At 35.5% G+C, this 17158-nt stretch overlaps 1 protein-coding gene across 2 annotated transcripts in view; it reads left to right on the top strand.

The window, feature by feature from the left end:
• Positions 1-17158, top strand: part of GRIK2 (glutamate ionotropic receptor kainate type subunit 2) — a 723766-nt gene that overhangs the window by 474755 nt on the left and 231853 nt on the right. For both annotated transcript variants that reach the window (XM_068985543.1, XM_068985544.1), the window contains exon 9: positions 2952-3065. In XM_068985543.1, coding sequence (XP_068841644.1) covers positions 2952-3065 — 114 coding nt within the window. The remainder of the gene's footprint in view (positions 1-2951; positions 3066-17158) is intronic.

Genomic DNA, 17158 nt, shown 5'->3' with positions numbered 1-17158 from the left:
AAGATCACAACATTTAATTTGGATTTAAACCAATGAGATCTTTGTTAGCATATTTAGGTAGGCGGTTCATCTGGTAAAGAATCTGCCTGCAATGTGGACGACTTAGGTTTGATTCCTGGGTTGGGAAGATCCCCTGGAGAAGGGAAAGGCTACCCACTCCAGTATTCTGGCCTGTAGAAGTCCATGGGGTCACAAAGAGTTGGACATGACTGAGTGACTTTCACTTTCACTTTCAAATCAATGTCGCTTTAAAAATAATTTAATTTACAGGCAATTCTCAACTTTTGATTTGTCAGCTTTATAATGGTGATAATGCAAAAGTGATGCATATTCAGTAGAGACCATACTTCGAATTTTAATCTGTTTTTCCTGAGCAGGTGATATGTAGTATGACAATTTCTTGTAATGCTGGCAGCTCATTGAGCCACAGCTCCCAGTCAGCCACTCCATCACTGGGGTAACCAACCAGTACCATTACAACCATCCTGTGGGACATACAACCAGTGTGTTTTTCACTTTCAATACCGTATTCTATAAATTGCATGATATATTCAGCACTTTATATAAAATAAGTTTTCTGTTAAATGATTTTGCCCAACTGTACCCCACTCCAGTATTCTTGCCTGGAAAATCCCATGGATGGAGGAGCCTGGTAGGCTGCAGTCCATGGGGTTGCTAAGGGTTGGACATGACTGAGCGACTTCACTTTCACTTTTCACTTTCATGCATTGGAGAAGGAAGTGGCAACCCACTCCAGTGTTCTTGTCTGGAGAATCCCAGGGACAGGGAAGCCTGGTGGGCTGCTGTCTATGGGATCGCACAGAGTCAGACGCGACTGAAGTGACTTAGCAGCAGGCTAATATAAGTGTTCTGAGCATGTTTAACATAGGCTGGGCTAAGCTAGGGTGTTTGGTAGGTTGGTATACTGAATGCATTTTTGACTTAACAATATTTTCAACTTATGATGGGTTCATCTGTAATTGAGAAAGCTTTTTATGTACAAAATTTTATATTAAAATAAATTAATAATTTATAGCTTTGTTTGGGTAACTGGCTAGGGACATAAGAAAGACAAATTTCACTACTGGTGACTCCCAGGTTTGAGAGGGTGAGGAAAAGTTAATGCTGACTAAAACACTGACTCTGTCTCCTTTGCTTCTGCTTTCTGTTAGTGGTCACTATTGTTACATGGCATGCAATAGTGCAGGTGCCTGTATGTAAACCGCTCAGTCTACATATACAGTTGTATCTTACGCTTATATGTATCTCCAGAGGTCATTCTATAAACTGTGTTCACTGAGAATAATATATCGGAACACAGCATTTGGCTTAATCTTTCAGAGGGCATTATTAATATTAGGTGCAGTATTGCAGTGCAGAGATGGCTCAAGAAATTTGCAAAGGAGACAAGAGCCTTGAAGATGAGGAGTGCAGTGGCTGGCCATTAGAAGTTGACAGTGATCAACTGGGAGCAATCACTGAAGGCTGATCTTCTTATAACTACATGAGAAGTTGCAGAAGAACTCAGCCTTGACCAGTCTATGGTTATTCAGCATTTGAGGCAAATTGGAAAGTTTGATAAATGGGTGCCTCATGAGCTGGCCTCCCCCCAAAATAAAATAGTCATTTTGAAATGTTGTCTTATCTTGAACCATTTCTTGATCGGATTGTGGTGTGCAGCAAAAAGTGGATTTTATACAACACCCCACAATGACCAGCTCAGTGACTGGATTGAGAAGAAGCTCCAAAGCACTTCCCAAAGCCAAATTTGCATCAGAAAAAGGTCATGGTCACTGTTTAGTGGTTTGCTGCCAGTCTGATCCACTGCAGCTTTCTGAATCCCAGCGAAACCGTTACACCTGAGAAGTATGCTCATCAGACGGATGAAATGCACCAAAAACCACAACACCTGCAGCCAGCACTGGTCAACAGAAAGGGCCCGATTATTCTCCACAAGGCCTGACAGCACATCTTATAATCAATGCTTCAAAAGTTCAGTGAACTGGGCTATGAGGTTTTGCCTCATCCACCATATTCACCAGGCATCTTGCCAACTGACTACCACTTCTTCAAGCATCTCAACAACTTTTTGCAGAGAAATTTCTTCCACAATGAGCAGGAGGTTGAAAGTGCTTTCTAAAAATTCATAGAATTCTGAAGCATGGATTTTTATGTTACAGGAATAAACCAACATATTGTTGGCAAAAATATGTTGATTGTAATGGTTCCTATTTTGATTATTAAAGATGTGTTTGAACCTGTTATAATAATTTAAAATTCATGGTCCAAAACCACAGTTACTTTTGCAACAACTTAATAGTTAAAATACACACTGAACAGAATACAAGTAATATTAGAATAGGTTATCCAGATGAGATTTTGCTGTAATCTCCTTTTTTGGAGTATTTTAAAAGCTTCAAAGGTATATTTTTAAAACTTCCAGAGGTAGTTTGGGGTGTGATTTCACCTTACCGGGGGTGCTGTGAATACAAATAAATGCCCCTTTTAAGTTGCCTTTAGCTATTAATTTATCCTGGATCCCCAGGTCTTGCTCTTTTAGCTTTGTCCATATAATATGGCATGTAACCATCGTAATGAAAATATAAAATAGATCCATTACTATAAAAGATATATGCTGTTAATGGGTTTCCAGCCAACTATCTAGGTATCATCAACTGCGGTTTATCTTGGTGAATGAAAGTTTGAACGGAAAGTTAAGCTCCCACACTGACTGTAGAAGTGCAGTGGTTCATTTTGTTCCTTAATGTCACACTTCACTGGACACACTTCACAAAGCAGTGAATCATGCTTAAAACAAGCAGCCTTTACTTCAGCAACAGCAGATAATGTAGCAGAGGTGAATAATAAGTGTTAGCAGTCTTAACTTTCTCTGCAGTGCTCTCTCCAGGTGTCTGATGGATGATTTACAAAGTACATATGCTATTTTATAGATTGGAACTTGGGATCCAGCCAGTGGCCTGAATATGACAGAAAGTCAAAAGGGAAAGCCAGCCAACATCACCGATTCCTTATCCAATCGTTCTTTGATTGTTACCACCATTTTGGTAAGTATTAGTTTTTCCATTCTTTTTAGATAAATGCAAATACACATGGAAGTGGATAGAAAAAGACATTATAATTGGAGTAGTAATGAACAGAATGTAATATATTTTACAGTTATTTAACAATTGCTGAGTTATTTAATAATGGATGAGTCAGTGTTAATTTAGTCACAGTTTTATTTTGTTAGCCTTTAATGATGTAAATTATATTAATGTATGGGCTGCTTATGTTGCTTAATAATACAGCTTTATCTATTACTGGGAATCTTTATGTTTCTACAAAATTAGTTGCTGTTGAAAAACTGTGAATTGTTAAGATTTGAAAAATACATGGACAAGCAATTGTATAAATATAGTTACATGAGAAGCTGCATGTGAACTTTGCTTCTGCTTTCATTTCCTGCAAATGAATTTCAGAGGTCACGCCATTTATTTTTGAGAATTTTTTCTGTTATAATTATGTTTTAACCTTGCTTTCAGTTTAATTGTTTTCATCATGGCAAATCACTTTTACTTTACTAATCTCCCTAATGAAATCAAATGACAAGTGCTGTTTTAAGTCAGAAATATTTTCACCACCAACAGAATTAAATGAATACTGATAAGCTAGATATTTTTACCCCTCTTGCAATTATATGTTTTAATTAAATCACAGTAATATTCATGTATGCCTACTATGCCATTTGCAAATAAAGAATTTTAATTTTAGGACAAGCAAGGAACTTTTATATAATTTAGTAAGTACTTTCACCTACAGAATAAGTTTATCGATGTTGATTCCTCTTGTTCCCCAGGTAGCCAGTAAGAATGTGAGATTAATGTCCAAAGCAAACCTCCACATAATTTTAGCATTTACATGATTTCTAAGTTTGATTTATGGCAGAACATCAAGCCAGGAGGGATTCATAATCTTGTCCTTTTAGTAGCAATACAAGATGTTAGATCAAAACATGTCCAAACAAAACAGCTTGGGTTAAAGACTCTTGATAATGAAGCAAGGTAGTGATCCTGAAATGATGGTGATAGAAGTTCATGAGGTGTTTTTTAATAACTCCTTTGCTAAGAACTTCAGTGAATACTTGCTCCACTATATCCAAACTTCTCTGGTCCCCTTTAACTTAATTTTGTATCCCCTTCTCTTTTCAAAGCTGGCTCTCACAGGACACTACTACGTTCTTTTTCTGCCAGTATGTTCTGGATCTCATAACCTGCTGCTGGAACAATTACAGCAATGTGTAACTTCCTCCTGCTGACAACCTTTCCCCTTTATAATATACTTCACTGTCCACTGTGCAGATCTAACTCTGTCATTCCCTGCTTCTCTGCTCATAAGTCTTTAGTGAGTCCCTGCTGCTGTGCTATGCTCAGTCGCTTCAGTTGTGCCTGACTCTCCGCAACCCCATGGACCTTTGTACAGAGGATTTTTCCAGCAAGAATACTGGGGCAGGTTGCCATATCCTCCTCGAGGGAATCTTCCCAACCCAGGGATTGAATCCATCTCTCTTTATTGCAGACACATTCTTGTTTCAGTCCATATTGGACATTAAAAAGGTCCCCAAATCTTGACCCTGTTATTCAAAGCCTTTTATAGTCTTCTCTCATCTTTCTATCTTCATTTCCCATTTCTCCCTTTCAGTAATCCTGTATTTTAACTGATCTGGGGTAACCAGTTAGCTCACTACTGTGATTGTGTTAGCCCTGTTCCCTTTGTTTGCAATATATTTCTCTCCATTCCTGAAATATAGAGCTTGTCAGTACTTCATATTTAAGTTTAACACTATACTATTCTTGAATTATTTCATGTGTGCACTATTTCTCCAAACATCACTGACCACTCCTTTGAGAATTAGGATCTGACTAAGTCTCTTGTTTTTATACCATATATGCCTCTACAATGCTCGCAAAATAAAGTGTGCTGGACAAGGGCATTTGTCTTCGGCAAGTACCCCCTGTACTACTTTCTCAGTTCTCCCTGATACAGCCAAACTCTCAAATGCATCACTTATTTTATGGCTTCAAATCTTTGCCCACTTCATTATGTTCTCCCGTGAAAAGTTTTTCATCCTTCCAGACCCATCTCAGTTTGCATGCACTCTGTGAAACTCTTTGATCTTTCCATTCAGTTGTGTATGTTTGGGGCAGGCAGGGAAGTGTACATGTGTATCATAATACTTTTATCATTTTACTTACCATACATTACTTTTTTTATGTTAGAAATTTTGTGTTTATCTGACCTCTATTTGGTATGAATCTATACAAGGCCAGAAATCAAATTTTACACTTTTTAGATCTCAGTGTCAGAGAAAAGTGCCTGGGGCATAGCAGACACTCAGTAAGTATTTGTCAAATTAAATTTAAAAAATTGGTATTTAATTAAGCAGAAAATTAGAGAGAATAAATACTTTTCAAATGACTGTATTTAAATATTTTTTCAAGTGTGCAGGTTATTGCAAACTTCCTGTCCAAACAAAGCAGGTGATTAGACTACCCATACAATTTCTGTTTTGCTTAATTACTCAAGAGTTATTTTGTAAGAAGTATTCAAATATTTTTCTCACTAATAAACAATTTTATATTTGTTCATAAACAATTGGTATTAAATCTTAATATCAGAGCCAGAGAAAACTTTTTAAAAACTATCGGGCTTTGGATCTTGGACATTTTGTTTTTCTGATCTTTAATGATGTTTGAGACATATTCCTCAGATCATTACTCCATATAACCAACATGTATAATCAATTCTGAAATATACTCTAAGCTTCAGTTCAGTTCAGTTCAGTTCAGTCGCTCAGTTGTGTCCGACTCTTTGCGACCCCATGAATCGCAGCACGCCAGGCCTCCCTGTCCATCACCAACTCCCAGAGTTCACTCAGACTCACGTCCATCGAGTCAGTGATGCCATCCAGCCATCTCATCCTCTGTCGTCCCCCTCTCCTCCTGCCCCCAATCCCTCCCAGCATCACGGTATTTTCTAATGAAGCAACTCTTCGCATGAAGTGGCCATAGTACTGGAATTTCAGCTTTAGTGTCATTCCTTCCAAAGAAATCCCAGGGCTGATCTCCTTCAGAATGGACTGGTTGGATCTCCTTGCAGTCCAAGGGACTCTCAAGAATCTTCTCCAATACCACAGTTTAAAAGCATCAATTCTTTGGCACTCAGCTTTCTTCACAGTCCAACTCTCACATCCATACATGACCACTGGAAAAACCATAGCCTTGACTAGATGGACCTTTGTTGGCAAAGTAACGTGTCTGCTTTTGAATATGCTATCTAGGTTGGTCATAACTTTCCTTCCAAGGACTTTAAGCTTATATATTAATAAATAGGTCACTTTTATATTTTAGACTATGTCACTGTGTTAGTTTCAAAGTGATTGTGATTTTCTTAAAAAGAAAAGGTATTTTATTATTTTATATCACTTAGTTGAAAAATCTTTTTCTGAACAGTCTGATCACAGAGTAGCCATAATTAGGAAAAAGATTTAAAGAGATTATTTCCCTTATTTTTATAAGCCAGCTTGATATAATTTATTGATACTTAACTTATATTTTATAAAGAAGTATGATCATTTGATTTATTCTATGGTTATTTTTTCCCTTTCTTTCTTCAAAAATCTCAGAGGAGATTCTGGCTATGTTGTAAATAATGATATCTTCACAAAGAGAAGTTCATTTAATGCTTCTTGTTTGACATTTTTATTATGTGTCAAAAAAAAAAAACAGTGAAGTATTCTAAAATTTGACCTTATCAATATGCTTATCATAATTAGCTCCATTTCTCTTAGATTTTATTTACTTTACTTTTTATCATTCTTTTTGTATTTAACAAATATGTACTTAATGATAATGATATACTAGGGTTTATGCTAACCACTGTGTTTAATGGACAAAATAGACATGGTCTCTGCCTTTATGAAACTTAGAAAATGGTAGAATTCATAAGGAGAACTAAACACACATACACGCACACACGCAGAGAAATACCCCCTTGTGACTAGTTATGAAAGAAAGATACATGGCATGCTGCCTTTTACAGAATGATCAAGAGTGACACCAAGGATCAGGTGTGGAAGGATCAATCAGGTTAGACTTCACTGCAGAAGGATAGAGAGCTGAAGTTTGAGAAGAAATTATCAAAGTACAGGGAGGGCGAAGGAGTATTCTCAGCAGACAAAACAACATATGCAAGGCCCTGAAGCAAGAAAGATCTTGAAAAAGTTGCAGAATTCAAAGAAGACCATAATGACTGAGGCCAGTTTTTTGTATGCTTCTCAGCTTCATTAAATACTGCCATATGAATATGGTTCATTACCAAAAATTAATAGCACACATCTTTGGCATGCTTGCTAGGTGCTTGACAATGTTCAAAGCACTGCTCTTAGATTTACTCATTTAATTGTCATAATAACCTTTTTTGTGAGACACCATTATCCATACTCTTTCACAGGTGGGAAAACTGGTATTCAGATTGTCCAAGTAACCTACTCAAGACCACAGAGCTAGAAAATAGAACAGTAATTTTTTCAACCAATCTGTAGCCTACTTGAACAACCAATCCTGTAAAATGAAATCTCTAGTGTCCCAGCTTGGAAAAGTCTAACAGCTATAGTTTATGACCAAAATAGTATCTTGACTGAGAATTGTTCACCTAAAGAATGTTTCTCATCCAGAAATCCCACATATGCTAAAGTACCATGATACCATTATAGGTGTGTCCCCAGACATCTAGACCTTTCCTCAGGGACCAAGATTTAGATTACTCTTGCTTGGATGCCTTGATGTTCTCATTTCTCTCCTTTCCTAATTTAGCACTCAGTTTTCTTTCAGCTTCTTAAAACCATCATCTCAGATCTTTCTAGGCAATCAAGATTAATGGAGCTTAACTCACTTTTTCTCCTTAGAATTGAGATTAAGCATCTTGTTTACAAATAGTTTTTACACCTCTTCAACAACATAATCTATGCCCAATACACTGTATAGGTATAGAATATAGTTATCTCATGGAAAGTGTTCATTTTCAGAAGCTCTAAACAATTTTTAAATATGTAATTACTTTTTTTTTGGTTTTTAATTATATGATACTGTATAATTTGGAAATTATGTAGCCTCTTCTGCAGGAGGAGGCTAGACCTACAACTTGAGTCTACTCATGCCATCTCCTGAATATTCCTCATATTATCTCTCTGGTTTTAGAATTTCAAATTCAGTGGTTGTTAAAATTCCCTTGCTTCTTGTATTTATCATTACAAATGGAATTTTAAAGTATCAACCTTAGGATCACATTTTTATCTATGATGATTTCATAGATGAGCATAAATGAACATAAAATTGTAAAATGGCTTCCCTCATGGCTCAGATGATAAATAATCCACCAGCCGTGTGGGCCCTGTTTTGATCCCTGGGACAGGATCTGCTGGAGTAGGAAATGGCAACCCACTCCAGTATTCTTGCCTGGAGAATTCCATGGACAGGGGAGTCTGGCAGGCTACAGTCCATGGGGTCGCAAAGAGTTTGAAACGACTGAGTGACTAACACTTTCACTTTCAATTGTTAAAATATAAATTTATAATCACCAAAATCATAACAAAAATACTCATTCAGAATGAGATATAGAGAGCTTTTGAAGACCAAAGTGTGCTCTATTTTCAGTTTATCAGCCTCATCCTGTTGTCCTTACTACCTTGGGTACACTAGCAAGGAACAGTATCAGGTGGCTGGATATTTATTTAAGCTCATAGAAGGAATGCTTATTTTCCCCTCTGTGCTCTTGGTTTTCAATAGATTTTTTCATGCCTGTTAAAATATACTGAGTGCTTCCCACTCTGTGGCTCCTCTATAATCATTGATTTTTGTCCATCAAAAGATTACTAGCACTAAATGCCACTATACATGCTCTTCCCCTTAACGACTAGTAGCACTTTAGCATGCCAATGACTATGAAATTTGGTTACTTTTTCAGAGAAATCACTCCTAAGGAGATTCTTTCTTCCCAGTTGCTCAATGAATTGAACAAATGTGCTTGCATCTGCAACTTAGTCTTATTTTTTATTCTCCTAGCACTTCCTGGAAGGTTGTGTATTTCAGTGCTGAGTTTACTTGCTTAGGTTTATTAAGCTTTGTTGTTGGAGTCCACAGCCTACAGGTGGCTTATCTGGAAGCAAACTCCTAAGAACGATGGAAAGAATCACAGTACAAAAGAGAGAAGTGACCAACTATCCCCTAAATGGTTCTGCAGTTTCTTCTATCATATCAACAAAAGAAGTTTTCTAAGGCTTCACATCTGTCCCTGCAATAGGGTTTTCCCTCTGATTCTTATCTTCCCATTGTCACAGGGTGACTGCCAAGCATGTAGTTCTTCTTAGAGAGTTACTAGCATTCAGGCTTGGAAACCCAGACACTGGTGCTTTACAGAGAAAAAGGTTTTTCTTTGTTATCAATCGCTATACAGTTTCTAAGCAGTTTTAATCCTGTGCTCTGGAGATAGTAAGATCAACATAATTTAAGGGAGATACAGTAGGTATACATGTACAAGTACTACTTAAATGTTTATGTGAAATGAATGCCTCATTCAAACTCAGGCTGCTCGTACCATATTCAAAAGCAAGCAAATCTTTTTCATCATATTTTTTTTCTTCTGTTTCAGAGATTGTGCTTTTGTTTTCATTCTTTAGTAGCTCTTTGTATTTTATTTCAAATATATTCTTATATTCTTTAGACCTCCAGATTAGCTAGATTAACATAAAACTGTCAGTAGTTGTATCACAGAGTAAGAAACATGTTCTTTCCCTTAATGAATAGTAGTATTTTAGCTTGCCAGTGACTATTTTATTTGTTTTAATGTGAAATTAGGCATACTTTAAAAAATCTTAGAGTCTCAATCTTTAGAGGCTTTGTAAGTGACCAGAACCTCATTTTTTAGCACATAATCTCACATACACACACATACACACATCTGCTTCCTTCATCCTTCTTTATTAAATCTAATTTTAAAATGCTACCATAATAAAAACCCTTACGTGTTTTCATTTTGTTGTCATATTCTTTTCAGTTGTCAACATTATTATCAATACTGTAATTTTGTTGCAGATTATTTTCTTATAAATAACATATTCCAAGTTCTAGAAGAAATGATTGGAGAAATATGAATTTTTGGTTCAGTTTAACCACAGAAAACTACATGGAAATGAAATAATTTTGCCTTAGTTTTCTCAAAGATGTCATCACGATAGTACCTTGTAAAATTGTATAATCTAAATTTTAACTATATCCTGATCTGAGATTCAGATGTAAATTTGTAACTACTCAGGACATGTATCTAGCTGCATGTTGAAGATCAAACTCAACATGATTCAAACATCCTTCAATCAAGGCCTCATCATATCTGTTTCTCCTATATTTCCAAGCTCTGTTTATGGTTCCAGTAATTTTATATTTACTCAGCCAGAGTAGATACCCTAGTCTCTTTAAATCCCATATTTATAATTTAGACACCAAAAAGAAAGACAGGATGAATCCATGAATGTCCTTTTCTAAGACAGTTCAACAAAGAATTGAGTCAAAGAACATTTTGAACAAGGGAGGTATGTTCATGGGTACTGATGAATGGGATATTTATAGAGTCTGATTTGAGAGATACTGTACCCAGATGCAACAGAAAAGAGAAGACAATGTTAAAATATCATGTATGAGATTTATCATGAATGCATAACATGTGGGGCAAAAACAATTGAGAAAGGTGAACAAGGACTTCAAAGTTAAAAGCTCATGAGGCGGGGTATTAGCATTACCACAGAGCACGATAAGGATGTTGGAAAGGGAGATAATGAGTTCTATTTAGTCCTGTCTGAATGGAGATGTTGGCAGTAATTTTGTGTAGTCAAATCTTGATTATTCATGTAAGGGGATAATAAATTAGATTCAGAAATGAAATGCAGTTTGGAGATTAGCTAATAGGTGCAGTCTCCCTTCCCATCAAACCATTTACTGGAAGAGCGGTGAAATGGCACATTTGATTGATTGGAGCTTTGGCTTTTCTTTTCTTCCCTCTTTCTTCTTTAACTTGTGAATTAAGCTAATGAAATATTTAATGGCTAAAATACAAATTCCAGTAGAAAGACAGTAACAACCCAGATCTCCAATCTAAACTGATCAGTCAAGTGTAAGAATTAAATAGCATACCAGGTTTTTTTTTTAAATAAAATGAATGATAATCACTAAGCTAAGCCCTGCTTTAAATCCATATTGCTCTGACAGAAGCATCTTTTCTGAAATGTTGGGGAACAGCACAACTAGCAGAACTCTAGTCCTTTTTTCTTGACAGTTCGTTTCAATCTGTTACACTGTCAGTTGCAGTTTCTGCATTTCAGAGAGAAAGATATTCTTCTCACCTTTCCAAATTCTGGGGGATTTTCTATAGACATAGATTAAAAACAAAAACTCTATAGAATGGTAATTGAGGCCAATAAAACTTAGATTTTTTTTTTTTAACATTATGTAAGTTCTCTGAAGTTATTCTTCTGAAAAGAGGTAAACAGTTTGCAGCAGCTAAGAGTGTGCTGATTGTGCCTGCAATAGTATAGTAAAAGGATGTGTGTGTGTATCTGTGTGTTTGTGTGATTATGTGAGAATCAGGCCTTAAAAAGCATGCCTTTCCTTAGTAGATTTGCAAAACAAAATAAAAGAAAGTAACTTTTGTAGTTTGCCTCAGAATGCACTTGAATTTTGAAAAAAAAATAAAAGGTAAATAATAAACATAATTTATATTAAAAATTAAGGTAACAATTCTACCTCAATTGGCATGCTCTACATGCCTGCTGCACTATTTTGTTGTTTCTTTAAAACAAAAGCTCCAGATTATGATAGTTATTTATTTTCAATCCAGAATGTTCATGTGAAAGTGCCTTTATAATGTCTTGAGATGTCAAAATCAGGCGAGAGAACACTGTATGAGCTCAGATGGAGACTCTCATCAGTACTCTTTGATCCTAACAAGCCAGTCATCTTTAGTATTGCCTCTTGTTGAAAACATTGAGCTGTTTTGATGGTAGCTGCTAGGTTTTTCACTTTCTCCTCCTGGTATTCTCACTTTCAATTGAGATAGCCTGTAGTGCACATTGGCTTTTGACATGAATGTTAATTACGGATGGCAGAGTTCAGATTCTAGGAGCCGTGATGAATGGAAGGAAATTTAAAGACTGGGACTCAAACAGTGGAAGATTTCTCAGCCCTACAGCAGTAAAAGCATAAGAGTCTGCCAAAAAAAGAAAGAAATAATACTGTCCAATCAATGGACTGATAACATTCAACTGTGTAATTGTTATTTATGCTTATCTGTTGCTTACGATTGTTATTGGTCATTTCTTGCCTAAAGAATGGAACATTTTTTTGATCTGTCACGCTGCTATGTATTTTTCCAACTGCATTTAGGGTAATCTGAATCATTAAAATGTAATGAAATAGCAGTTAAATTTATTCTTAAATAATTCCCTTAAATATGACCCCTTTCCATTTTTAAGATCAAAGTTTATTACATGCATTTATAACATTTCTTTAATTGAGCTAAGAAAAAAAAACACAATTATTTTAGAATGACTAAATTGTGGTTTAGACCAGTGGTAGTATTATTAAAAGTGAAATTGTCTGCAGGCCTTAGATAATATAAGTTATAAAACCAAGTATTCAATAAACTTCACAAATATTAATAATACTAGATTCTGATTAAATCTCATTGTTTTAAAGTAACAAGATGAATGCAAATAAATACCTTAAAATGAATCATTTATATATAATGTGGTAACCTTCTGAATTTATTTTGAAAGAAAGTATAAAACATATCAACTAAAGTATCACTTATATATATATTTGGTATAATATTGATAAACTTAGAATTCTTTTCTTTTTAAATCATCGTCCAATTATGAGATACATAATTTCTTTCCTACTCATTAACCAAAAGTTGGCTAAGTTAGAATAAAGCTCTATAAATCTGTATTTTTTCTGTCATAATAAATGTTTCCATGAAATTTTCCTAAATAATAAAATATAATATATATTTTTGAAGCAATTTAGGATAAACATAAGAACAACCAACCTTTTTCAGAGGGAAAAATGCAAACTGTTTAAAAATCAGGACATGAGAATATTGGTTCTCTCTGCTTGGAGGTGTCTGACCATGACTTGGCTCCTCACTTGGCAGATGGTCTGGAGCCCCTATACCAGCTGTCAAGCAGGAGACAGAGCTGAAGTTACTTTAGGAAAGCTACTTATGACATACCCAAGTCAGATCTAAATAAAAACAGAGCTGAAGGAATAAAGCATAAAAGTCCTCTTCATTCAGAGCCTGCTTTCTGTTTAAACATGTTCTCTATTTTTTATCTTTAATCTACTGTTTCAGTACTAGTGGTCATTTTTATTTATTCTGGTATTGGTTTTACAGTGCTAACAATTAGAATTGTCTGCAAAGCTGTAATCAAAGTATTCACTAGATTCTGTTCATAATAGAAGTTATTCTGATTAACACTGTAAAAGATATGTTCTTTCTTAGCATTTCAATAAAATTCTCATTGAATATTAAAAAAAAAACAGAAAGCAATAAAAAAAACAGTGATAGAATAAGCTAAAGTTAATAGGAGACCAAATGCCATACTTTCAAGAGAATATCTGTTAAATAGAGCTTGTGAACAGACTGCTGACTGTCTTTTAAAACAGCATTAGTGGGCTCTACGGGCATGCCTGGTAGCTCAGCTGGTAAAGAATTCTCCAACAGTACAGGAGACCTCGGTTCGATTCCTGGGTTGGGAAGATCCTCTAGAGAAGGTGAGATGAAGGCATCATCAACTTAATGGACATGAGTTTGAGTAAACTCCAGGAGGTGGTGATGGATAGGGAAGCCGGGCGTGCTGCAGTCCATGGGGTCGCAAAGAGCCGGACACGACTGAGCAGCTGAACTGAACTGAGTGGGCTCTATTTATGAATTCAATGTGATTTTATGTTTTTTATGATATAAATATAGGAAAATAAATTATTTTTGAAGGTTTTCCTTAACTTGAGTCACTTTATTGAAATATTCCTATATTTAAGAGTTTTACAGGTAATTTTCTTTGGTAGTTTTTAATTTATTTTTATTTCTTGATAGTTTAGCTATTTTATCATGCTTCTTACACAGAGCTATAATTTCGTCTCTTCTTTACTAGTTTTCATTGCCTTTATCTGTTTTATTGTTTACTTGTATTTGATGAGAACTTTGTTCTCTATTTTCCTTGTTTCAATTGTACTTTTTATTATTAACTACAATAATAGCTGTATTCTCAAGAATACTTTTTATCCATAGTTTTCCAATTAATTATTTTTCAAAATTGTGCTGTGCTGTGCTAAGTCACTTCAGTCGTGTCCAACTCTTTGCAACCCTGTGGACTGTAGCCCTTCAGGCTCCTCTGTCCAAAAGATTCTCCAAGCAAGAACACTGGAGTAGGTTGCCATGCCCTTCTCCAGGGCATCTTCCAGATCCAGGGATTGAACCTGTGTCTCTTATGTCTCCTGCAATGGCAGGCATGTTCTTTACCACTAGGGCCACTTGGGATTGGATGCTAATTATTATTGAATACATTAGTTATCTGTGGAGATTATTATTAATTTTTCTATTTGTACTTATTTTTCTGAAGAATGTGTTAGTCAATTTCTGAATATTAAAATATTTATATTCCAGACATAAACTATTATTGGATATGGTAGAAAATTATTTCAATGGACTGCTATGTTTTGTTTGTTATATCTTGTTTTTAGGAATATTTGATAGTGACTGACCCTTAGTTGGGCTTCCCTGGTGGCTCAGACGGTAAAGCATCTGCCTATAATACGGGAGACCCAGGTTCAATTTCTGGGTCGGGAAGCTCCCCTGGAGAAGGAAATGGCAACCCACTCCAGTATCCTTGCCAGGAAAATCCCATGGACAGAGGAGCCTGGCAGGCTACAGTCCATGGGGTCCCAAAGAGTCGGACATGACTGAACGACTTCACTATGACTTCACTAGGACCCTTAGTTAGTGTTTAACTATTTTGCTGGCTGTTTTTGTCAGTGTTATGCTAACTGCTGGAGCCGATTATACAGAGTGAAGTAAGCCAGAAAGAAAAACACCAATACAGTATACTAACGCATATATATGAAATTTAGAAAGATGGTAACGATAACCCTGTATGCGAGACAGCAAAAGAGACACGGATGTATAGAACAGTCTTTTGGACTCTGTGGGAGAGGGAAAGGGTGGGATGATTTGGGAGAATGGCATTGAAACATGTATAATATCATATAAGAAATGAATCGACAGTCCAGGTTCGATGCAGGATTCAGGATGCTTGGGCCTGGTGCACTGGGATGACCCAGAGGGATGGTACGGGGAGGGAGGTGGGAGGGGTTGTAGGATTGGGAACATGTGTACACCCGTGGCAGATTCATGTTGATGTACGGCAAAACCAATACGATATTGTAAAGTAATTAGCCTCCAATTAAAATAAATAAATTTAAATTTAAAAAAAATTTTAAAAGAAAAAGAAAAGAAAATATGCAGAATCCATGAGATTGATATTTAAATGTTTTAAATGGTCAAGTAAATGTAAATATTAACCCAAGCAATGAAAAAAATGTAGCTACAATTTTAGTGATGTTTTTAGATTTCTATTAGTGCAGAAGTATTACTTAAAGTAACAAAGTATTTGGGTATTATTTAAACCTAAAGACATAAGCTTGATAACTGTCATATTTTAAGTTTTAGATTGGTTAGAATGAATTAAGGGTTCAGTGTGTCTTTTCAGAGTCCCAGGTTAGCTTGTTTCATTACTACAAATTCTCAAAGAGCTAAAAAGGAAACTCCCAAAATTTGCTCAGAATGTAAGAGAAATTGGCATGGGAAGATATAATTGAATTCTGGGATATTCAGTTCCCATTATAAAAATATTTATAACTTCTAGTTATAAATGAGTCCTTGAATATAATGTGCAGCATGGTGATTACAGTTAATAATATTATACTGTATATCTGAAAGTTGCTAAGGGACTAGATATTAAAATTTCTCATAACAACCAAAAAAATTGTAATTATGCATGGTGATGGATGCTAACAAGAATTATTGTGGTGATTCTTTTTCTCTATATGCATCATACCATTATGTTCCACATCTGAAGTAATGTAATGTTACATCTCACATATATCTCAATAAAAACATAAATGATGAGATGAGTAAAAATAAATAAATAAATAAAAAGAAAGGAACTGGTCCACAGTATTTGCTGTGCTCTAAAGCAGTCCATTGGAGAAGGTGATGGCACCCCACTCCAGTACCCTTGCCTGGAAAATCCCATGGACGGAGGAGCCTGGTAGGCTGCAGTCCACAGGGTCACTAAGAGTTGGACATGACTGAGCGACTTCACTTTCACTTTTCACTTTCATGCATTGGAGAAGGCAATGGCAACCCACTCCAGTGTTCTTGCCTGGAGAATCCCAGGGATGGGGGAGCCTGGTGGGCTGCCGTCTATGGGGTCGCACAGAGTCGGACACGACTGAAGTGACTTAGCAGCAGCAGCAGCAGCAGCAGCAAAGCAGTCCATATATTGAGGTTATTTGTTTTATATTAGGTCAAAACTAAAAACACTACAGTATTTAGATTTTTTTCTGGGAAGATTTATTTAATAACTGATATAATTTATTTTATAGTTGTTGCCATATTCATTTTGTCACCTCTTTTTGAGTCAATTTTATATGGTGCATTGATGCGTATCAGGTGTTCAGATGTACTAGAGTTTTTCATGTATGATCATCATACAAATTTTATAAACTTTGTCTACTGAGTCACTTTCTAATGTAAAGTTTTATTCATTTTTTCTTTTTTTTAAAATTTGGTTCATTAAATTTTACCAAGACATATTATTTTTGCTAAAATACATGCTTATAATTTAGCCATTTTCTTTCCTGTTTTTTTACTTCACTTATTTTTCTTTTATTTCCTATTTTTCTTATGTTTTGCATAATGTCTTCCATTATTATATATTCTTATTATTTATGTGTTCGATTTATTTATTTTGTTTTAAATAGTTTAATGAAAAATT

Source organism: Capricornis sumatraensis, chromosome 13 (genome assembly GCF_032405125.1).
Source record: "Capricornis sumatraensis isolate serow.1 chromosome 13, serow.2, whole genome shotgun sequence".
NCBI lineage: Eukaryota > Metazoa > Chordata > Mammalia > Artiodactyla > Bovidae > Capricornis > Capricornis sumatraensis.
The sequence above is the reverse complement of the archived record's forward strand: the minus strand, read 5'-3'. Positions and strand labels throughout refer to the sequence as shown.